The sequence below is a fragment of the Athene noctua genome, chromosome 4 (assembly GCF_965140245.1).
Source record: "Athene noctua chromosome 4, bAthNoc1.hap1.1, whole genome shotgun sequence".
NCBI lineage: Eukaryota > Metazoa > Chordata > Aves > Strigiformes > Strigidae > Athene > Athene noctua.
In genome coordinates, this window is record NC_134040.1 from 49052240 (window position 1) to 49076228 (window position 23989).

The 23989-nt window shown below is 43.7% G+C and overlaps 1 protein-coding gene across 1 annotated transcript in view; it reads right to left on the reverse strand.

The window, feature by feature from the left end:
• The window catches only part of ALPK1 (alpha kinase 1), a 48511-nt gene that overhangs the window by 24234 nt on the left and 288 nt on the right, over positions 1 to 23989 (reverse strand). Inside the window, exons 2-3 of the mRNA XM_074903916.1 lie at positions 5464 to 5696; positions 410 to 564 (exon numbers count right to left, since the gene is read on the reverse strand). Coding sequence (XP_074760017.1) covers positions 410 to 564; positions 5464 to 5584 — 276 coding nt within the window. The 5' untranslated portion in view covers positions 5585 to 5696. The remainder of the gene's footprint in view (positions 1 to 409; positions 565 to 5463; positions 5697 to 23989) is intronic.

Genomic DNA, 23989 nt, shown 5'->3' on the forward strand with positions numbered 1-23989 from the left:
TTGGCTGGGCTGCAGCGGCAGCAGAGGGCAGGACTTTCCTTCCCTCAGAAGATGCAGTGATGACATGCAGATGAGCTGTCTCACAAAGAGGAGGAAACCGTGATTCACACATGTTGCTTTAAAGCAACTTTAATGAAAAAAATCAGAAGCTATATGTAGTTCCTGGGTCCCTCTCTTGTCTGAGGACTGAAACAAATAAAAGTCACATCTCCACTTTGGCCCTTTGGCCTCTGTGAGCAGCCCCATCCCAATGCAGACTCACTCACCTCTCTTTACCAAGCAGTTCCTCACCTGCTGCTGCCACCATGCAGAAAAATAAGCCCCTGAACCCACAGGTGATACTACCTACCAAGGCTCTGTGTACCCCTCAGTGGGACATTTTACACAACAGATGTGTTGAACTTCATACCAGCAAATCAGGAAGCCTTGCGCTGATCATATCTTGCAGGTTTGTTTTGTCTTCTGGGCCAAGGTCTTGTTTGTATTGCCACTTCTCCGGCACAAAGGGCCACTTCATTTCCTTTGCCTCTTCCAGAAGGGATTTCAAGTCCTCAGGAAGCAAAGCTGAAAAGGTCAAAGAGCAGGTAAAGATTATTGCAGTGAGTTCAGGCACAACACTTACAACAGAGCACCTACCCTGTAAAAAGCATACTTCCCCTCCCCCTCGGACCTTCTCCCAGTTGCTACCAGCTCTTAGCTCTTGCCACCAACCTCATTGGGAGGGAAGATGAGCTTGACCATCATCCGTTACCCTTGGCTGCTCTGCCCTCCAGGTAAATGGGAGCTGTCAGCCATTAAAAAGGCTTTTATCAGGAAGTCACACTGACTGGTAGATGGCTGGGTGTGAAGAGCTACTCTAAGAGACAGGAGGAAACCTGTTCCCCCATGTAAGGAGAGGACGCCTGGCAGAGCAAATGGGGCCAACAGCACAGAAGACCTGTCTGTTTTGCCAATTATCAGGCCTAGCATACAGGACACATCCAGCATAAAGATGAACCAATAACCAAATTGTATTTGATACAAAAGGGTCAGTACATGGGTGAGTGCTGGGCGTACAAACAAGTCAGTCAGATTATACATAATCGACATCAATCCCACTGACCCCAACAATGACACTGCACGACCAACAATGGGTGGAATAAATGGTGAAATGCAGTCTCCCATAGAAGGGACAGGAGACAACTGAGTCAACAAACCAAATACATAAGACCAAGGAAGTCACATACTGAATCTCTACACACTGACCCTCTTGCTCAGGGCTTGCTGGTGACAGTGACAGAGCCAGCTTGAAAAACTGCATCCAAACTGGGAGATAAACCTGGACCATATAAAGCAATTAGACAAAGATCTAAAGGGATATAATGAATAACAAGCATACAGTCTTGAGAATTATTTGACTGATAATTCAGTAAAAAATAAATTGTTGGCTTGAGTTACTCAACCTGATCTCAGAGCAGTAGCTGTAGACTACAGGACAAAATTTCCCTCAGCATAAAAGAGCTATAGCAAGACAGAATACTTTAAGCTACATGCCTGAGAAATGCTATTAACATGGCAGTGCCCACAGATGCATGGCAGATGCCAGCAGAAGCCTTGCTATGAGATACCCTGTTTGAAGCTGATGCATCTTTCTGAAAGCCGGCTTAGCCAAGTAATTCACACTTGTTGAGGATCTGGCCTGAGCTTCTGCATTTCTCTTGCAGATTGCAACAGAAGTTAAAAGGACACGGTGCCCTTGGTCCAGGCATGCTCCTACCCAGGCACATGGAGCCGCACAGAAACCCCAGTCCTCACACCTTTCACCCAAGGGTTTCCAATACCTACTCAAAGCACAGCTTCCCTCCCAGCTGCAAAGGCCAAGCACAAAGAAGTCAAAAGGAAGATTTTCCTTTTGGATGAGGGCAAAGTACTCCCAACTCCCACGCCTGGCCCCTGATACTCCAGCGATGTGCCAGAGCTCACAAGGCAAGAGCTTAGTTTGGCCCTGCTCCCTCCACAGGTTGGCCTTTCACCTCCCATTTAACCATTGGCTTCGGTTGGATCTCCAACCTGACAGAACTAAGGATGCAATTGCTAGTAGAAGCACACAGTTAGAGAGCCAAGCTTGGATTTGTCCTTTCCTTTCAGCTACAGTCCACATTTTAATTTTCCTTCAGACAAGGGTAAAGCTGGAGCCCGAGTGTGCTGTGCTGTGCTAACCACTCGGCTGGGCAGACTCTCTGGCCAATAAAAGTGGATTAACAAGGATTATTGACCAGATGGGGTTAATAGTGATCATCAGCTGCAGATCTACCCCCTTCTGGCCATTAATCCCCAGAAAAAACCCTGCTCAGAGACCATCATTTCTTTCATGAGGCAATGCAATAAATGTATAGTACCTATTTTTTAATCAGTCCTTTACAGATGACTGTAGAAAATGCAGTACATAAAAAGTCTATTTCATGCTCATATTACAGCACATCCACTGGCACGTTTTTCCTAGGAAAAAGCGGGAAGCCAGATATTTAGGGTCCTTTTTCCAAAAAGTCACCTTTAAAAAGATATCACTTTTTCCAACCTGCATCTTCACACTTGTTGCTGTAGCTCTGGATACGCTTCCCATTACACATCCCAGTTCAGGTGCAGCCCTTCTGAAGTGGTGTTCGGAGGGGGTCAGCCCTCCACACTGTGGCAAGGGGGTCAAGTGGCAGAGCTGGAGGGAAGAGGAGATCGTGCTCCCACCCTCGCATCTCTCATTGCAAAATCAGTGCAGGAGGAGGGATACTCATCTCATCACAAGGAACGCAAAATGACAAAGAACTTTATCATTTGACTTTTTGGGGAGGGATCTAGAGAAATAGGATGCTTACACAGACAGGTTTATCTCCTTCTCTACCTTCTTCTGTCTTTCCAACACAAACTCATGCTTACTTAACTGCACTGAAACAGGAAAAAATAAGTGTCAGCAACTATGAAAATAATCAGTGGGATAATGTGGATGCTGGTATTCTCTCATATTACTGCTGTCCTCTTGTTCCTGTTTTCCGTGATATCCTTAATTAAACCTTAATCCCCCTCTTACATGATGCACTAAAGAACAAAGAATATGGCCAAATTCTTTACTATTGAACTTTGATTTTTAAAGAGGCATCCTCAGCAGTCACCTCTGCAGAGCTGGTTAGAAATGGAAATCAGGCTAACATTTTCAGATGGATTTGGCAATCTAGGAGCCTTTAGTCATCTTTGGGTTGGACACTTGTGTAAGCCTAGCAGGATACTGCTTCGAGTCTTGCTGTGACATCTAGTTGTCACCACATAGAAATAAACACAATTAGTGTGTTAATGACAATAAAATGATGCTGTATCACAAGAACATCCACTAGAACCACACCAACCAGTTGGGGAGCTCGTATGAACAGTCCTGCAGCTTTCAGCTATAATCCAACTTACAGGACGAGAGCTTACTCTTGTCACAGATAGCTGTTCTCACCGCAGGCAATATAAATTCATAAATTGACATTGAGCTGGCACAGAAGTTGATTGGAACAATTTCTAGCCTAAAAAGAAATGAAAAAGCAATCCATACCCACCTACTACCTCTCCTGCCCCCTCAACTAAAGCAAGATGAGGATGCACTTCTCCTCTCCCCTCTTCCCTCCATTTATAGGTATATGGCTTTCAGTTCTTCCTGTGCCTGGTCTGAGAAAGCTGGGGTGAACAAAGGCAGCTGTGGGAGGAGAGGGGGGCAAAGCAACTCCCTCTAGCAGGAAGGTTCCCCCGAAAGCTGAGAGCTGCTGACCTGCGAGGCCCTGCCTTCGCTGGGCAGAGAGCCCCAGCAATTATTAATGTTGCTGTCACCGCCCCGCTGCTGGGTATTTTTCTTTCAGCTGATGGGAACCCGGTCCTCAGAAAAGACAGAGCATCACTTCAGGCTCTGATCGCCCATTTCCTGAAGCAGTTTACCTGAAGGACCATGTCTAATCAAGTGATTATAAGGGCACTGATTTACCTTATCTGGAACTAAACTGATTATTTCTTATACTTTGTGGTATTTAATAGGAGAAAAGGAGGGAGGAGCGTGAGGGGGAAAAAAAGCGCTACCTGATTAGGAGTTCAAGAGCCTATTCTAAGGAGCCATAATAAAACTTAAAAGAATTTTTGATGAGGAAACAAAGTACTCTTTGCTGAAAACAAAAAAAAAGAAGAGAAAAATCTTCCAGTATCCATAACAGAAACCTATATGCCATTCTCCACCTCAAACAGACTTAGGTGCTTCAGAAAAAGGCAGCTGACCTCCCAGCAAGAACAGGGTTGGTCAGAAAAACATATTCTCAACGGCTCCGCTCTCTGAGACAAACAAAGGATTTTAAAGATCAAATTAACGTTACGGCCGAGTCATTCATGCAAAGCAAAACTAAACATTATTAACACTAAACTGGAAAACGGATATTACTGCAGATGAGTCATGCAAAGGAAAAGATCCGCATAAAGAGTTTTTTTGATGTTTTTTTGCTAATGGCTTTGTTTTTCCTCCCAAAAATTTTACCTTCTTCCTTTACTATATCCTTCTGTACTTGTTGAAGTTATTTTTCTGTGTGGCAGAAAGGAGTACATAACCTCCCTACCCTGTACCAAAAAGGTGTAACTCAAACAAATTCAGAAATTCAAACGCAGCTTTTATTTCATGGATAAATAAGCTGTGGCAACGAAGTAACGCAGCCTTCTGAAAGTCTGAACCTAGAGAAAACTGAACCATGCATTACATCCTTTTACGTCTGACACGAACTGGATTCCCACTGGAATTAAAATTTTTTTTTTTTTTTACAAACGATTCTCAAAGCACCATGGCAATAACAAAATAAATGCTGGTTTCCAGCAGGTAATGCCAGCATTAAAACAAATGACGAACACTTCTATTACAGCTCTTACTAAATACTGCCTCCTTTCTCAGTTATTTATTCCAGCCATTAGCTGGCATGGATTTTCCTTTCAAGAGGAATACTGCAAGTTTTTTTTCTTTGGACACCACTTATAGAGGTCACGCACATTTTACAAGATAAAGATTCAGGCAATGAGCTCTTTAATATATTAGGAGAAGCTGACAAACAGAAAAGGCCCTCCCCCAGTTCCTATGAAAGGAGAGGAAATATGTGCCCTTATTCAAAAGTTGCATCCTTTTTTTTCTTTCTTTTTTTTTTTTTAATAACTGAAATTTATGTGCATCAGCAAACTTTTGGGCATTGTTCTTCCCAAACTAAACTGTTCCTTACAGCCTCATGTTTACTGAAGCCTAAAATTAGAACTGACAGCAATTCACTGCAACAAAGTGGACTTCTTTCTCTGCCTGCCTGTAGCCTGCATCCCATTCATGGCTTCGAAATCCAGGCATCTCTTGACAATCATCTGCCAGGAGAAGAAAAATAGGGCAGGGCTGAAGACCGGCAGTTGCTGCTGTCGTCCTGCCACCTCTCCTGAGGTCCTCACCTTGGCACTGACAGTATTCTCGCTCATCTTCCTCGCCCGTGTCAGCCTTCGCCAACAGGAGTGTGTCCAGAGCTCGCTTGCACTCCTCCAGCAGTGTGGCCACGGCATTTTGATTATTCATGAAGGCTGATCCCACTCGGCTGTGAACTGGGTGTCCCCGGGTGCACAGTGATCAATTACTTAAGAGAAGACACGGATTCTAAATGAAAAGGATCCCTTCAAGGCTGAGGTACCTGGCGAACAAAGGAGGGGGAAAATGATTAACTAAAGTATCATCAATTATCTGAAAGGCTCAAGCAGGGAGAAATAATAGGGGAAATACATGAAAATACATGACAGCCTCGGAGGACTTTATTAGAGGACTGTGTGAAATTACTGCAGGGTCTCGGTGACAAACTGTGTGAAGCGAACATCTCCGAGGTGCCAGGGAGAAAGGACGGGCTCTTCAATGGAGCTGTGAAATCCCAAGCAGGGAAGTGACTAGCCAGGCTGCGCCGAAGCCCTTTGCACCTGGGAGGCTCAGGCTGTCGCACACTGTTAGCCAGGATTGAATGGCAGAGCCGTGCGTGCTCTGAACTCGTGGAGGAGGCTGCGTGCGTTTACCAGACCACAGGGGCCCTCTCTTTTACCCTGGGCCATGGGAGCACATTGCTTCCTCACCTCCTCTCATGCTAGCCTGGCTCCTGCCACAAAACACGGTGCCCTACCATGGTTTCGTTGAGGCAGTGGAGCAAAAATAGTTTTTGAAGGAGCCCGCTAGAACGAAAAGACTTTTTCCTGATGCTGCAGCATGTAGCAGGAACTCACCTAGCACAAAGCCACAGGCCTGCAGGACAAGCACTGCAGTTGATCACAGCTTCACCAGCTCTGTGACAGACAGAAAGGACTGGGGCTTTCGACCATCCTAAACACACAAGGCTTGGTTTTGTCACAGCCAGGTCTCCCACAATCAGATCAGCTCTTAAGAACCTTTCCAAACCTGATAACCTCCATTTCCCACCTCCCACACCATCCCTCTGCCTCCCCAGGCTGCCCACCTTGTGCCCCCAATCTCAGGAAGCGCTGCTGGCACCAGCATTGCCTGGGTGCTGCCAAGCATCCTTTAGGCCAGGGACACCCACAGCTCAGGGCCGAGGAGATCAGCTGTTAGCAGCCAGGTGTGGGCTCTGCAACTTGCACATCATGTGCAGTGTACCAATGCTAAATCCTTTTTCAGTTCCTACAGTAATTTTGGGGGAAGTCCCTAGTAGCAGAGGTCTGTCAGTGTCTGCTTGAACTGGTTCTATCCAAGGCTGGCTCTCTGTACATTCACCTGGCTGTCTGGTCTGCTATAACTTTTCCACTGCAAGCCCTTCAGGAGCTTAGGACATTGCCAATAGTGACGAATTAAAAAACCAACCATTTCCATCCTAGGTATCTGCTCAGCATCTGCCAAAACAGTTGAGCAGCTTTCAAAACTGAAGCATGAAAGAAATACTTTGGGTTTTTTCCACCAATTTGGTGATGGTCTCACTCACAAACTACTCCTACAGTTTGAAACAATATAGTCAGAAATGACCTCTGTGAAAATATTTCTGACATTGGGGAAACAGTAAGGCTATGAAGGAGGAAGGGGAGCGCAAAGGGACACACATACAGACACAGTTTGCTCTGCTGACTAGAAGAAATGACTTACATTTTAGCAGCCAAATTTCCAGACTTTTTTTTTTCCTTTCTGTTGCAGCTCTGGGATCACTGGATCCCAGTGCTGGTGGCAGACAGTCTGTTTTCTCAACAGCACCAAGTAAGAGCAAGCTGCCAGATTGAAAAGCAGAGGGCAAAAGAGATGCACTCATGCGAAAGCAGAGAGGATCAGAGAGCCTGTCGTGGAAGGGCAGGTGGAACAGGGCAAAAGATGGGATTCATCAGCAAAGAGCCTGGAGGCAGAAGGTGGTCAGTGGGGCTGTGAATGACTCTGCAGACAAACACCAGAAAAAGAAGAAATTTTAAAAGTAGCCAAAAAAGGAAGGCTAAGGGCAGGAGCACAGGCACAACTGGACAGCAGGGTAGACAAGCAAAAGATCGTCTACATGCAGAGCCATGGATAAAAGGCAAGAGTAACACTTAAATGCTCAACATTTTCTAGCATCTGAGGCTTGGCTTTGTGATCACAGTGGTGTTTTGCTGGCGTTGATCCTTTCTGTGCAACCCACACAGGGGAGCACCTCAGCAGGACTTCCTTCTACTCCAGCTGCACTCCAGAGCACGACACAAGAAGGTCCTGGCACAGTACGTGACCAGCTGCAAAAGCAGACTGTAGTCTTCACATTCTGAAGGGTACAAGCCACCCTCTAGTAAGAATTAGTCACAGAATAGAATCTTAGAATATATTGAACTGGAAGAGATCCCTAAGGATCATCAAGTCCAACTCCCTATATAGGGAATCTCAAGAGTACAGTGTCGGACTGAGGAGCTAGCTTCAGTTCTTAGGTCTGCTGTTTATGTCAAGTCATGTAAGCTGTGCCTCATTTCTCCTCGTCACATACAAGAGAGCAGAACAGAGATACCATCTGAGATCAGGTCTGTTTGCTGCGCCTCTCAATGGACAGCTAGCAACCTCAGGTGCTGTGAAGTCAAGTTTGTCAGGATCTGTGAGATGTCTACTGTATGAATGAATAAGAAGCCCATATAATGAAAAAATGCTCTGAGGAACAGCACAGGTTTCATTGCTGTGGTTGCAACTCTCAGCCAACCAACTCTGTGCTCAGAAAGCTGTTAAAAAATTAACCCACCAGGAAAAACAATCAAATAAAATATACAATACAGGTCAGAGTTCTTATAACGAGAGCAGGTTAAAGTCTGCACTCAAGGTTCAGTTCCTGCATTTCTGCTGTTTTCCCTCCCCTTTACAGCTCTGCCCAAGCTGATATTTCTATTTTCCTTTTCTCCAATCACTTTTTATTATAATTGCCTTCCTGGCAGAGGATTTAGAGGTGTTCTCAGAAAACAGGTGCACACACAGGTATTGACACAGTTCAAGAATACAACTCCTAAGCATGGCAAAGTTAAAAGAAAGCCACAAATGCAGAATTTATAGCTGAAAACCTCTCCTAGTGCTTCTCTCTACAGCCTGGTACAGGACATTAAGAAACAAAGCAGAAGGAAAACCCAGAAAGGGTTCTCCATCTTTTTAAGCTCCAAGTAAGAGCAAACAGGGCCACTCCATGCAGGGCACCATCCCACAGGGTTTGAGCTGGGTGCTGGTAACAGGGTGCTGAGATTGCCCCCTGCATGGCAAAGGGATGGACCAGGCACAGGGACCGTTTAGGGGTTGCCATCAGGAGCAAAAGGAGACAGAGTCAGAGACAGGGCTGGTGACACAGCTACAGCATGGTCCAAAATCCACCCAGGAGACGAGGCTAAACTGTCACTGACAAAGATCATTCTAAAAAGAGCCCACCACACTGACGGGATTTGCTCACAGCACAGGGTCCTAGTCCACAACCTAGTTCACAAAGGTCCCTCTCCCTAAGCACCTCCAGGTCAGCGAGGACAGATATCTGAACCTGGTGACAACACCCAGAAAGTAGACTCTTAGGAAAAGCAGAGTCCTCTCCCTGCCAGCTCTAGAAAAGTGGATCCAGTTGCTGGTTACCCACCAGGGAAAAGAAAAGCAGCCCCCTCTACTGTAATCACAGTAACACACCTATGCTAGCATTGCTTGCTGCATTAACTGCCCTGACATCTGCTAATTGATTTATCTGATTACCCAGCCCTGTGGGAAGGAGCGTGTGGCCATCCCATGAGTACCTCCCAGGTTGGAATGAAGCATCCCTGCCATCTGGCCCTGACTCCATTTCTTTGTGTAATTGATTTCTCAAAAATCTCGTTTTCTAGGGAGTCTTCTCTAGTAACCGCTGCACACATATACACCTATCTCAGACCCACTGTGAACATTAGTCTGACTGAATGGAGGAGACTGCTTCAAGAGCATGCAGAAGCTGGGTGGAGAAAGCTTGCATTCAACTGCCACCTCACAGCCCTGGTAAATATATGTTCATAAACACAATTTTCGGTGAAGGTGCACTAAAATAAACAAGTGCTGGGACACTCGCCTCTACAAAAAATAACATGGCATTAAGAGCATCCAAGGGATCTTACAGACATGCTCCAACTTATCTATCTATGTTGCAGTCCAGAGCCCAAAATTAGTCTTTTAAACCTCGCTCGTGGAAAGGCGAGAGGGCAGCAGTGCTACAGCCTGGAAGATCACATTGGATCTTTACTGTAAGCAGGAGGGCCCCGTGGCTTTGTGAGCCACACAGACTGCCAGGCTCACAAAGAACTGATGGGGCTTAGCAGGGAAGCTTAAATTAGTGTCGAAGTACGCACTTGGCTTCTTAGGATTGTAAAGATTTAACTCACCAGGAAACTGCCAGATCTATAACAGTGATAGATGAATGTCAGCAAGCGAGAAATTTTTCAAGTACATTTTTCCAAAGAACTGAATAAACAGCAAGGACACTGAGACTAATAAATAATGATTTACAACAGCAGTGACAACAAAGTGCTGGAACCATATAGAAAAGTGCAATAAACTGTACATTAGTACTCAGAAGGAAGATAGCCTTTTGAGACCCATCATTAAGGGCATGACTTGCATCATAAAATCAGCTTAAAATGCAGCGAAGAGCTTTAAACTATAGGAGTATCCTTTACACAGATGCCACTTTGTAGGTTGTGTTTTGTGACAGCTGTAGCATTGAATGACAGCTGGGATGTGAAAATAACCAAGCACACAGCTTATGGACCTGGGGTAAATGCAGGACCTAAGACTAAAGTTGAATGGCAAAACCAGCAAAAACTTCTAGAGGCCTTTAGAACCCTCTGAATGCTTACTAATTAGCTCTCTTAAAGTGCTGTTAAATCCTAACAAACAGTACTTTAAGGACACTACAGATGTGAAGTGATAAAAACTGCAGTTTCATATGCTGCAAAACTGTCCAGACAAAAATGTTCTCTAAGGATGCACTAACCAATGCTGTAGCTACCACTTCCAAAACACATAATAAAAACAATTTTGCATCAGATTGAGGATTTAAGCATTTTTTGGTGACAGGAAAGATCCTCTACTCCAGCTTTGGGCAGAGAGTGTTTTTAAATGGTTGATGTAATTTTTAAACAGAAATGACAAAAAAAAATAATCTGTGCCTTTTCTGGTTGGAGCCTGGATTAAAATAACTCCTTGCATCAAATATGATGAAAAAAAATTACAGAGGTCTCAGTGGATGAGAAAGTGTATTTCTATGGTTGTCATCTAATCGGAGCTGGAGGTCAGAACAAGAGGGAGGAAGGGAAGGCGGAATTCGGTGGGCTACAGTGAAATTATCTCTTTAATAAGAAATGGGCCATACTGTGACATTTCAGAGCCCTTGGGCTAGAAGACGAAAAGATCTGTCAAGAGAAAGGAATTTTAAGTTCTACTGTGGATAGAAGGAAGGCTGGGAGTCAATCTAGCTAGTTTAAGACCGCAATTAGCTTTGGAGGCTTTAAGAAAAAGAAGATGTAATTGCCGCATTCAAACTTCAAATATGGCAAGCATAACAAGCATTGGTTTCTCAGACAACATCATTTGGGAAATTTTCCACAGCATTATGGTCCTGAAACACAAATTAGAGATCGCCAGACCTTTTCTCTCTGAAAATATATTATCCTAATTTTCATGTTATTCAAGCTACCCTCCAGTTCCAGGGAGACTAATGAAGAGGAAGCAAAGACCTGATGAGTTCCATGTGGAGACTACATTTATGGATTAATCCCAACAGGGAGCAAATAAACCTTATTCCCAGAGCTCTCGGTTGGGACTCAACACAATCAATCGAGGAATGGATAGTTATTTATGACCAGGGCTGTTTTGACTTTCAAATAAACATTTTAATTATTTTAAGTGCTACACTGGAACTTAGAATCTGAGCCCTGTTTTCATTTTGATGCCTTGCTCTCCTCCCTCCTAATCCCAAACCACTCTGGTCATTACAATACCGTGCAAATGATACTGATTTTCATGCCTGTAACATTTGAAAGCATTTGCCAAGGTAAAATCCACCAGCCAGCCAAAGTAGGGAAAAGGAAGGAAGACAAGGGAGGAGGATCCCTCTGAGCAGAGCCTGTATAAATGAAAGGAACTCCCTTAAACTACACTGGGACTAAAGAAGCAGAGGTGTCCAACTCTGAAACCCCTTTCTAATCTTGTTGGCACACCCTGATCCATCTTTGTGTGCTACTTTTCTCTGCCTGCTCTTACCAACAATTTTAATAACCAAAGTACTTCAGAGCATTTCTTTTCTAAGTTATTTTCCATATCTGCACCACTTACACATCTAGCTTTTCCCTCCAGTCTAATTCCACAGGCTTTCCCATATCCTTTAGCCGTGCCAACACCACAGGGCGGGACAGCACTGTTCATGCGTGCTGGGGCAGGAATCCTTGCCTCTGACTCTGTGAAATCCAGTTTCCTTGTTCTAATCAAGTAATTAACTGCCCAACATGAAGACTGCACACAGCAGCTTGTGGTGTACTGTGGCCTATCTACACGTGGCTTCACTGAGGTCAATGAAGTTACACTAATTTTTGCAGGACCTTTTTAAGCCGGTATGGTCTCTTGTGAGATAAGGATAGGGTGAAATCATGACACGGAGGCAGTGCTGAATCTATTCTAGCTGCACCTCCTCCTGCAGCTGATCAAGTTATGGTCTCATCTTCACTCCATATTATGATATTTTGTTTCCATTTGCTTTCTGAAATCTTGCAAGAGATTGCCCCTAGAAGAGTGACTGAACATTGAGGCTGGTATTTTTCCCTTCAGCAGGTAACAGGGAGCATGCACATCGTACAGCACCCTCAGCTGCTCTCCCTCCTGTGGATTTGCACACAATCCTTCTGGGGTCCTTCCCATCACATGAGTCAAAAATAACAGGCTCGACTTTTATTTTCAGATTTGGCAACTTAAGGGGAAAAAAAAAAAAAAACACCAGAAAAAGAAAACATGCTTACAATAATTTAGCAAAGGTTTCAGTGATTGAGTTAATACCACCATCCACAGAAAGCAAATTCGGTTTCTTGACTACTTTAATGCACACATGCTTGTGTTTTCCTAGAGCCTTTACCTTGCTTTTCAATGCACAGAGGCTTTGCCACATGAAAGAGAAAAGATGGTTTAAATAAAAAAAAAAAAAAAAAAAAAATCGATTTGCTAGCAGCTTTATTTATTTATTTATTTTACTTCTCTGGCTTAAAGACTAGATGTTTTCTTTTGGTAAAGCTGGATATACCAACTGGCATTGGCTGTATTAAAATAAGGAAGAAGCTCAATCAAAAAGCCTCTCCTAAGGCAAGCTTTCTTGTTAATATGCACCAACATGAAAGGCTTTCTTTTCATCCTATACAACTACAGTGTGTGTAAATTGCAGGGGGCTCATTGGCATAAATCTTGGCTGTGACCTCTGAGGTAAACTGGATTTACATTACTTTCTGACAAGAATTAAATGAAGGCCTTGTGGATATATGAACAGCCTTCTAGACTGCAACAGATGGGCATGAATGTGCTCCCTAGGCAAACTATCAGTGACATCTGTGTCCTCCAAATTCTGGTGGTCTCAGCCAATTAGCAGGCAAAAGGAAAAAAAAAAAAAAAAAGCCAGCCTCTGCACAGCTACCATAGCCAGAGATGAAGCAGAAGTGCTTCTGTTTAGAAATGGGATCAAGAACAGCCTCCAGCAGCAAGGAGGTGGTTAGCCGGCTGGGTATAATACGGAGGCAACATTACAGAAAAAGCTGAAGTAATTAGGTAGACCAGATATTAATATTAATACAGAACAAATCCCAGCTTCAGCTAAGCCTGCATAAAACCAGTGTAATGGGCTACCATGATGGATTTACACTGCTATAGCAAAGAACAGAGTTTTGTCAGTCCAAAAAAGCAGAGGAGGGGTCAAAGTGAAACCTGGTGCCTGACACAGCTAATGCAGGCATTGCAGAGGCCCGATTCTTGATCTGTATTCAAACCTCCACCACATCCTGCTCTCCCTGCAGCAGTGTGAACCAAGTACCCAAAGAGAAACCCTGCCCGTGCAGACCTGCACTTAGGAATCATAGAATATTACAACTTGAAAGAGACCCATAGGGATCATGAAGTCCAACTCCAAGCATGCCTCCCTGGGTGGATGGGGTCAGGTATGCAACATACTCAACAGCTGCCGCACCTGCTCCAAAGCTGGGCTTAGTGCATTGTGGAAGAGCATTTAGGCTGAAAACAGACCAGGAAAAGAGCTTTTCTGGTACAGTTTGCTAGGACGAGGTTTGGGATTTCTTAGTGCAGCACAGACACAAAACAGAGCTTCAGTAAAGTTACTTCTATTAAAACAAAACAAAGAAGAGCTCCAGCGCTTGACTTCAAAGCTACCCTCAATCAGAGAAGGCGTTTGCCAGCACTTTTGTAGGAGTAGTCAGGCTGTAGGGTCTCAGGGGGGTGGCAAGGGGGGGAGGATGATCACCCACAGAAAGCCACGTAAGCCAAAACCACATGGCAACTGCCCACTGCACAGAGCTGGCAGAAGCAGGTAACGGGGAGTCAGAACTGATAATCTAATTACACAAACTCCAGTTTGCTAAATACTCACTGCCCGAGATCCATGTTTTCAGGTCATTCAATTAGACCAGAAGAGTGACCCAGACAGATACAAAACGTGCAATAAAAGCCGTTCCTTACAAAACCTGTTCTCTGTCTCCCAGCTTTTAACCGAGCTCTACACCCAGCCACACATCCCTCCCATGCCGTGGCAGGAGTGGGCAGGACCTCTGGCTAAAACCACATCTGCAATGGACCCGACACTGGGTGCTGAACAAAAGCACCTGTTGTTTTGCCCTGGTCATGACTTTTCAGAGAGGCCATTTGGGCACTTTCCCCTCACCACTGCTATCTCATGTACTAATAGGGGACGTAAAAAAGGGAATAATTGAGGGGCAGATCAATAAATTAAAAAGTTCTTTAAAAAAAAAAAAAAAGACATAATGAATTTGGTACAGCACATATTTTTAGATCAAAGATGTCTTTGAAGTGACAAACCCTTAATCCATAAACTACTGAAGCACTTCCTTTCTCTCCCAAACTACTTTTTGTCAAATAAAATGGAAGTTAAGGAAATTATCTTTATCTGAAAATGGCCAAAAGAAGCCATCACCTAATGACAGCCTTGTCAAAATGACAATTGGGGAAATTGTTAGGAAGGGGAGGGCTGACGACTGGAGGAATAAGCTTGCTGTTTGCTCTAATCTGGTCGGGCAGGCCCCACACAATTCCAGTCAGCTTGCTGTGTGAAACAGCTAAGTCTTTGTCAATGTGAGCAGGGGCTGGAAAGACTTCTCTTTCATGAATATGTATCACCACCCTCCACATCTACAGAAAAAAACTCTTCCAAACAACAAAATAATTAAAAAAAACCCACTCTACCCACCACCATAAAAAAATAAATCCCAGGACAACAAAATTCTAAAATGTGGAGCTGTCCAGAGAGAAAAAAACTATTAAGTGATGAAAGTGCACGTTTTGGAAACAGAGCCAGAAGGATCTTCGTCCCAAAGGCTTTCTTTGGACTTTTATTCCCCAACAGACTGGGATGAGGCACTTCAAGTCATCACTTGTAAGTACACAAAAGCAAAATGTCCCATTGGGGTATACAATGTCTACCACTGTATTTTATATCTAGTGTTTGTCTGAACGCACTTGCGGGGACATCAAACCCCAGGGCACGAATACACAGTGCTGGGCTGGTAAGATGCCTCACATGAAGGCCTGCTTACTTGTGTGAGGAGGAAAGCACCCATAGCAGGTTTAAATGCTTCCCTGGGCAAAGGTTTCAAGTCCAGGCACCAACTCAGCTTCATATCAGAGTAACAAATTCCCTGTGAAGCTTACAAATACACATAAAAAAAAAAGATGATTCTAGGTTTAATAAACTACATACAGCACACTAATACAGTAAGAATGGGTGCCTTTACATGTGACACCACAACTGAGGCTTTCAGAAGCAGCCAGTGATTTCCCAGTGCTCCCAATAAAATAATTTTCTGAGACATGTTCATGACCTCCTGGAAATAAAATCCTTCACAACATCTCAAGTCAAACACTTTGAATCACAGGTCCCCTTGAAGTTTAGGGGCTTTTTAAACATATATGCAACACTAAGCTTCAAGCATTCGAAAGACTGGCATGAAACTGAAATTGGAGAGCCAAATTAAGCCTCCTGGACTGCCAGTTGAGGCTGATGTATAGACATAAAGTGCCTTAAAAAGAAGAAATGGCTGAGAAACGCATGTCAGAAATACTGTGTCTCTGCAGGACTGATGATGAAATTATTGTAAGCCCAAACAAGGTGTTTACAGCAACAGATCGGCAGAGAACGCAGGACCAAAACAAGCCTAAGCCTGTTACAGAAAACCCAAATGAAGACATTTTAAGATGTGGTGGATTTTGTCTCTACTGGACAGCTATAATTAAAGTATTTAACAGCGTTTGAAAAGTTATCTTCAAATGTTAGTTAGTACCTTTTTAACTTTGCTTGTAAAACTGCCAACTAGATCTTAATTTACTATAGAGAGCTTTTGGTGGTATTACATGCATCAGTTTTTCTCCAAGTAACAAACAGAATATGAAAGTTTGACTTCCAGCAGAGATACCAAGACACAATGCCCAGTTTTGAGGTTTACAATATTATGCAATGTTTGCTGTAGACATTTCCATTTCATTAGCATATTCTACTTTACATGAAATCCAGCAATGAATGCTGTCCCTGATCTAAGGCTAATCCTCTTTAAAGAGCTACAGGCTATATTACATGTGGCCACAGCCACGGTTATGCCATGGCTGAATCACTTTGAAGCCTATTGAACAGTGTTCCCTTGTGAGACTATACACAGAGCCATAAACCAATGCTCCCTGTGCTGTGAAATCCTACTGTTCTCATCACCAAGAGTTTCTGTAAAGGACAGACCCTCCCTAGTCCCAAGCAAGGGGCTGCACAAGAGGGAAGAGATACTCGGCTGCCTTCACCACTTCTCAACACCAATTTACCACCAGAGCCTACAGTAACACAAGTGCCTTGTTTCTAAATATCAGACAGCAACTGCTCCAAGGGAGGGTTTCCAGAACAATGAAAGGTAAAGATGAACCAGGCACTTGCTTCCTTGGGCAAATCCTCTCTCTCACAGTCCAGCAAGGGTTCTGAAATACAGCAATGGCTCACACTGAAAGGGAGACAGCCAGTATAACTCAGAGTGAGCCAAAAGATGCCAAAGTGAGAATATTTACTGAAATGTGGTTCCTTCCTGTCTTCTCTTTCTGCCTCTATTATCCCTTTGATCCCTTTCTGTGGAAAGGCTCACACTTATTTCAGCAAGGTTCACATTTATTTCAGGTCTATTTTTTGGTCACTTAGTTTTAGGATGCCAGCTAGAAAGCAAGAGCAATACCAAACTGATTCACTACCATTCAAGCCTACATCCGAGGAAAAGGCATAGTGTTGTATTGTGCCAGTGAGCTCCACAGCATAAAGACATTGCAGACAGAGTAGTTTGGGACACAATCATATATATTTAAATAAAAAAGAAAAAAAAGGGTCACAACCTCCAAGGCAGGCCGCATCTCTCACAGTTGGGTGCTCTTAAACACTATAAACTGAGGTAATGGAATAGAGTTTTTATTGCCACACAGCACAGAATGTGGACTGTTTAACACCTTAGCATCTATACAAATCAAAGGGGGGGGGAGTAATTCAGGGATCCTGCTATGTAACAGCAAAAGACAGTTTATTTTAGTGCTTATCTTTAACTCTTCAAAATAACCTCCTTTGTTCAGTGACTGCTTTTGAAGGGAGCTGGAAAGGTTGATTCTGTTCAGTCTGCATTGCACACATGAAATTATCTCCATCTAAATGTTGTCAAACCAGACAGAGTGAGGAGATTCAGTCTCCATGGTAAAATCTTGGGCCTGGTGAAGGCAATGTTTAAGATCCTTGCTATCAAAATAGTATCTCATCTAAAATGTTGATAATCCAAAACATTTAGAATTGCTATTATATACATAGGAGACACGACCACATCATCCCTCATGTGGTGAATGTAAATAAGTACAGAGATGGTGTTTTGGAGGCTATTCCAAAGCATGCTGAAGTTGTGAAGCTTCTGCTTTCAGCCAAACCATTTCACTGGATTCTGCATCAGTTGTCATGGTTGATACACTCCCATGGATCTGCTTCACGGGAAGAGGAAACAGATTTTTTTTAATGCAGCAAATAGATTTTATCATTGTTAGAACCTTATCAATTCCCAATACCATACTTAAAATGCTTGCCACTAGCCAAAGTGTGTATTGTGATGCCCTTGATTACTGCTGGTGTCTGGCCACTTTGAGAAAGTGCAGCTGCCTCAGCTTAGTTCTCTAGAAGAGGAAATAATGAAGAGCAGAGAACATCAAACTGAAATGCAAGGGTTATGACCTAGGGAGAACATACTTTCCTCTACCGTAATCTTTGCAGGAAACCTGGACTGTTGTTCCAGTTCTTGCAAAGAATGCTGTTGGTCTCTTAATGGTCACTGTTGATCAGTGAGATTATAAAGGTTGATAAACCCTCACTCAGTGGTTGTAATACACCAGTTTAAGACTTCTCTTTTTCAGATCTTCAACATGAGATTTGATGTGAAAGACAGAGCTTCCACTTCCTGGCATGCCCTGTATCACAGAGAACTCTAGTCAAAGTGTCACACTGCATGCTGGGCTACCCACAGCAGCACAGACTTCTCTTAAGCAAGCTTTGATTGGGTCTAGTCTCACAGAGCTTGTGAATCTGACAAGGTCAAAAACTGAGATGTCATGAAGATATCATTGGTCATACGTACAAAGTTCACAGGGTGTCTGCAGGGGGGAAAAAAAAAAATCACACATGAATCACCTACTTCTCAGAAGCAATTATAGAAGGAGAAGCCTTATCTGTATGCCAAGTATTTTCTCTTCTAGTTTGAGAGAAGTTCCACAAAATAACATATGTGGGGAGATGTATATGCCAGCTCTAACTGTGGTGACGTACAACTAGGGGTACAAAACTTCAACTGGTAAAATACCTCAACATACAAAGATGGGTGATGAGCGCCAAGTAACTGAAAGCTAGACTCGTGGTTATTTGTAAACAGAGGACCCCAGCAGGGCTCACCAACAAAAACCCCACAGTTTTGTATTATTAGAGGACAGGGGAATCCTGCAAGCACAGTTACAATCAATAGCTGTGCACAGACATCCCCAACATGCTTTTAAGTTGCACCAATTTTTCATTTTCATCTCTACTGAAACTCATTAAGACACTCTTCTCTGAGAAACTTGTTACTCCAACCCGCTTAAGAGTCCAGTCTTTGTTCCAACTTAAAGACAACAGGGAACAGCTGACTATTCTTCTTCTACAGCAGGGCTTAAAGATGATTTACTTCTGATTTTAAGCAAGAAACCAGCACCTGCTCTATGGCATTGAACATCCCTTACTCCTCTTTTTCAGCTTCTTGTCCCATGACAGCTGGAATTACAGGACTTTCTCTCCCACCAAGCTGCATGACCCTTCCTCCAAAGCCATAGCTGTCAATAAGAAGGGGCTCTAAGTCACAAGGAACACCTCCACCTCTTTCCACAGTGTCCCCGCTGTACTACGTTTCTCTAGCCCTGGATCCCTACCAGTTATTTATAGAGAAGGTAGCCATCCTTTTAACAGAATAAGAAGGGAAACACTGAGGACCCACTACTGGGTCTTGCTGTGTGATGCCAACAGACAGATCCATCTGTTCCACCTCCCAGTCTCTTCCTGGTGTTTACTTCTTTGCTGCCCCATGGCTGCATGGTTTCACTTGTCCTGCAAGTCACTCCACAGGTGTCTAGTCCTCAGCAGCAAAAGCAGACTGGGGAGAAAGCAGAAATAAGGGCAGTGGGCTGGATGAAAGGGAGAAAAGCCAGAGGGAGGGAGAAAGGCCCCAGAGAAAAAACAAAGGATGAAGGGAGCAACAGAGCGGGTAGGAATAACAAGCAGGAGGATGCAAGAGAGAACAACAACAGACAGCAAGAGGGGCAGAAAGATGGAAGAGAAACTGAGATAGCAGACAGGAAAGACAGAAGCAAACGGGAGAAGCCAGAAAGGTTCAGGAGGACCATGGACAGACCATGATGTAGAAAGATAATGAGAACGTGGAGAGTGGCATAAACAAAGTCTATCTTGGAAGACAGAAATCGCTTCAGTAGTCAAGGTGAGCTTCCTCATCAGTTTATTCAGGTCAATCAAGATGGGAAATGAAAAAGCTTTTTCTCTTGAGTAAAGGAGGAGCAAAGAAACAAATAAACATAGAGGGAACTGTGCTCTCTCTTTTTCCTTTGGAAGACCTCCATTCTGCTGCATGGAGCTGTTCTTGGCACTGGGATCTCAAGTGAACACACCTCCTGCCCATGCACCTCTCCTCCCTCTCACACTGAGATCCAGCTGAAGATCTTGCTTTGCCTTTGGAATAAAAGGTGTATTTATTTTCTTTTGAACATGAGGCACTTGGTTCCTGCACAGTAATAATAACTCATTGCAGAACCTAGCTATAGGTCATTGTACATTCTTGTTACACCTTTCCCAAACTAACTCTTGGAATTTACCACTACCATTATTATCATTAACCTACAAGTACCACAACAGCTCTTGAAATATCAAAATGAAGTTTCTGACTTAAAAACAACCAAACAAAAAAAAAAAAAATCAAACAAGCAAAAAACGCCCACAAAACACCAAAAAACCCAAAACAAATAGTGATTCCCCATGTCTGGTCACACATTGCCACCTACCGGCTCCCATCCCTGTACCGTCGACAGCACTAAGGTGGTTTGCATCAAGAAACGGGCTGTAAAGCACAGAGGAAGAGCGGCAGGAGGGCACAGGTTGGTATTTGAACCATCACACGTGTTATGCAGACAGTGTATATTATTATAACCCAGCATAGCCTATGCACAAGCAAACATGTCCACCAGCCTAGATTTTGTAGCTCTGAAGCAGCAATCAGCTCTCACCGACCTCCTCCTACGTGTCCGTTCATCCCTGAATGAGCGAAGGACGCAGGTCACCCCTGTGCCACCCCAGGAGAGAAAGCCCTGGGGCAGGGGAGGTACAATGGCAGTGTGTACCCTGCCACCCAGCACGTCCTGGCACACGAGGCAGGCGCCTGCCGCAGCAAGACAGAGCAAGGCATTTAATGCTGGGGAAGAAAGTCAGTGAACAGAGTACACATCCATCAGGAGCTGTGCCCATGGGGCTACACAAACCAGGGGGACACAGAGAGGGCTGGGTGGGCAACTCGCTCACCTACTGCGCTCTTCACAGACTGTCTGCTAACCTCACTGCAGAGGCTGCGCTTCGCTTCTTTCACACACGTGATGTTGAAACAGGAGAGCATTATTTATGTCCCCCTGTGGTGAGGGGCTAATCCTACAAAAAAATGGCACCTCTACATATTTGCCTCAAAACCAAACCCCAGTGCGTTCAAATCCACTGCAAGTATTTCTAATGTAAAGTTTAATATAAGATATAAAGTCTCACTAGGTCTGCTTCGCTATTCACACGATGACACCATTAATGAGCTGCACCAGTGAGTGGGAAAGCTAGTAACCAAAAAAAGGGCCATCAGAAAACCACAGAAATCATACTTACACAACATTTACAAGTGCAGTCACCTTTTACACCTGCATCCATCCTGTCACATAGCTGGCACACCTAGGCACTACCTCGGCAGCTTTGATAACCACACGTAAAACCTGGCCTTAGGAGGGAAGGACAGAAGTGTGGTGAAATCTCAGCAACACTGAAATCAGGTCAGACTTGCTGTTGATCCAACAGGATATGGATACTTTCATAATGATAATTTAGATAGCAAAGAGAAATAGAAAGTTTCAGACTGGTCCAGACTACTGCTGGTCTCATATTCTCATATCTTGCCTCAAATGTCTGCAGAACAGCTTTTATGCACTAGGAGAGATGGAACTGTAAAGGACATGATCCCCAAGTGTCTGAGAAATGTTATCACAGTATTCCCAACTCATGACCAGCATACCAGACCATTAACAGCTATGCCATCTGCACCATGTGCCAGAGCACTCAAAAAAACCCTGGGGATGTTCTGGTAAGGTTTCTTACAGTGTGTTAAACCATAGGAAGGAAGCTTGTGGAGGAACATTTCACTTTGAGTCATTCAGAAAGAACTAGCCGGAACACAGATATCCAAAAATGGTCCTCCCACTCATTAACTCAGAATACACTTTCTATAACTATTCTGACCTACCATGAACTTTCCAGAAAGAGAAAGCAATATATTTACCCTCAATGATTCTCAGATTTTCAAAGCCAATCATGACTGAAAGCAATGTAAGAGTTCCTAGTATCTTCCCATTTTCCAGATTTGCCTATTTAGGCTCTGGAGGTATCCAAAGCCTTACAAATCAGTTATTAGAAAAACAATACACCCCCACAGCCAAGCCAAAACTACCTCAGCCTTTAAGCCCACGCATTACAAATACTTAATTAGCCCAAACAGCTAGCGTCAATAATGAGCCACCAATAATTACAGAGACACCACACTGGGCATACCTAGCCAGGAAACATCCATTTAAAGTAACAAGCATGACTTTTCCTAGCCCTTCATCCTCTCTAGAGATTGGCAAGGTAACGAATGCAGGTATCTGAAAACCAGTCAGTTGGAAGGCAGCTTGAGAGGAGAGCATGGTTCTGCTCCACCTTTATTGTTTATATCCTTATCCTTTGTAATCCAGGAGAACGCTGTGTGCTTTTCAGTCTGGTGTGGGAAGGCTCAAAATTACCAGCACCTCGATTATCTGTTGGATAACTCCAGTGATGACAGAGTATATTCATGCTCCGGAAAGGAAAGCATGTCTAGGGAAAAATCACACCAGGAGAGGAAGGGGTTGTGCAGACAACACAAAACAGGACAGCAGCAAGAGCTACAAGCTTAACATTGACACTGGCTTCCCTGACCCAAGACCCAGCAGATTGCTCACCACACAGTGCAGCTCAGCCCTACAAAGCTTTATGCGTTTATTTTCAGTTTTGCTTTTGACCAAAGAAACTTCAATTAAGTTACTGTAATACAGGAATGAACTCTAGTAAACCACGTACTCATTTTCGCAGGATATCACTTAAAAACCCTGTAAGCACCGAGTCCCTGCAATTTTTTTCTTGTATAGGGCAAACCTAGAGTTGTTTTCCTAAAGCTGGCAGCATTTCAATCAGTTCAAAACTTACAGAAGAGAGGAGCAGTAAATCCAGTTCTTGTCCTCTCCTGTATGAAATCACACAAAGCTATATTTAAATCATAAACTAATACGGAATATGTAGCTAATACGAGGTTACATAATCCTAGGAAAAAAAGGAAGGGCACATACATACCTCAAAGAGGTACCAGCATCGAAATAATCCAACCAGAAAAGCTCTCTGGCAGCCCAGGAAGTGGACTGTTTCCGGAACCAAAGGGCTGACAGGAATCACAACCATCAAGATGCAATAAATAGCAGGGTTGCACAACTCTGGCTTTTCCATAAGGCAGCAAAGTGCTTTTGTATGAGCACACACGCCCAGCCCTGCCTGCTGCAGGAAAGGCATTCTGCTAAGGGAGAAACATGGAAGAATCTGTTTTCCTTTTCTGCTTTTCAGTGTGACTTCTTGTAAAACATAGTCAAACCCTTTTTTTTTCTGATGTAAGGGGAGAAGGCCATACAAAGCAGACGTATTAGCCTGTGTACAGATAAAAGCTGTTCTACAAGAACTACAAAGGAATTTATCAACCCTTGAGTAATTTACCTGTTTGTTGCATAACTAAAATGAACCCACAAATTAAAAATAGTTTCTGTGAACCAATGCAGTATTTCACTGCCCGTGGCGAAGCAATCAAACCTATAGTATGTATCAACACCTTGCTAGTCAAAACATTGTACAAGCACAGGTGAGGGCAGACACCGAGTATCTAGGATTCAAACCGAGATGAAACAGGTTTTTTTTCTGTCTCTCGTTCTGTGCTTGGGAGTAATCTTGCTTAGTAAGAAAAATGAAGCAGCTGAATGTGAGAGAATTGCTCATTGTTTTTCCTACCAGATGGCAGGGCTGCCTCAGGATTTCTAGTAAAATGGGAAGTTTTCAGCTCAGCTTAGATCAGCAGCCAAGAAAAGATTAGTTTTATTCCCAAAGGCAGTGCAATGAAGCTGAACCGCTGTTGCTTAAATAACCAAATATTTGAAAATACTCAATTTAAGAACATCAGCAGTCAACTGTTACTATGTGCTGCTTGCTAAAGCATTTTACTCTTCAAAGGAGGGGGGAGTGAAACTGAATTTGTCTGAAAACTGAGCCCTGCAAACTCTGGATCGCATCCTTGGCATTGCTGTGACTACCGCTTTGAGTAAGTTACTCACGAGCACGAG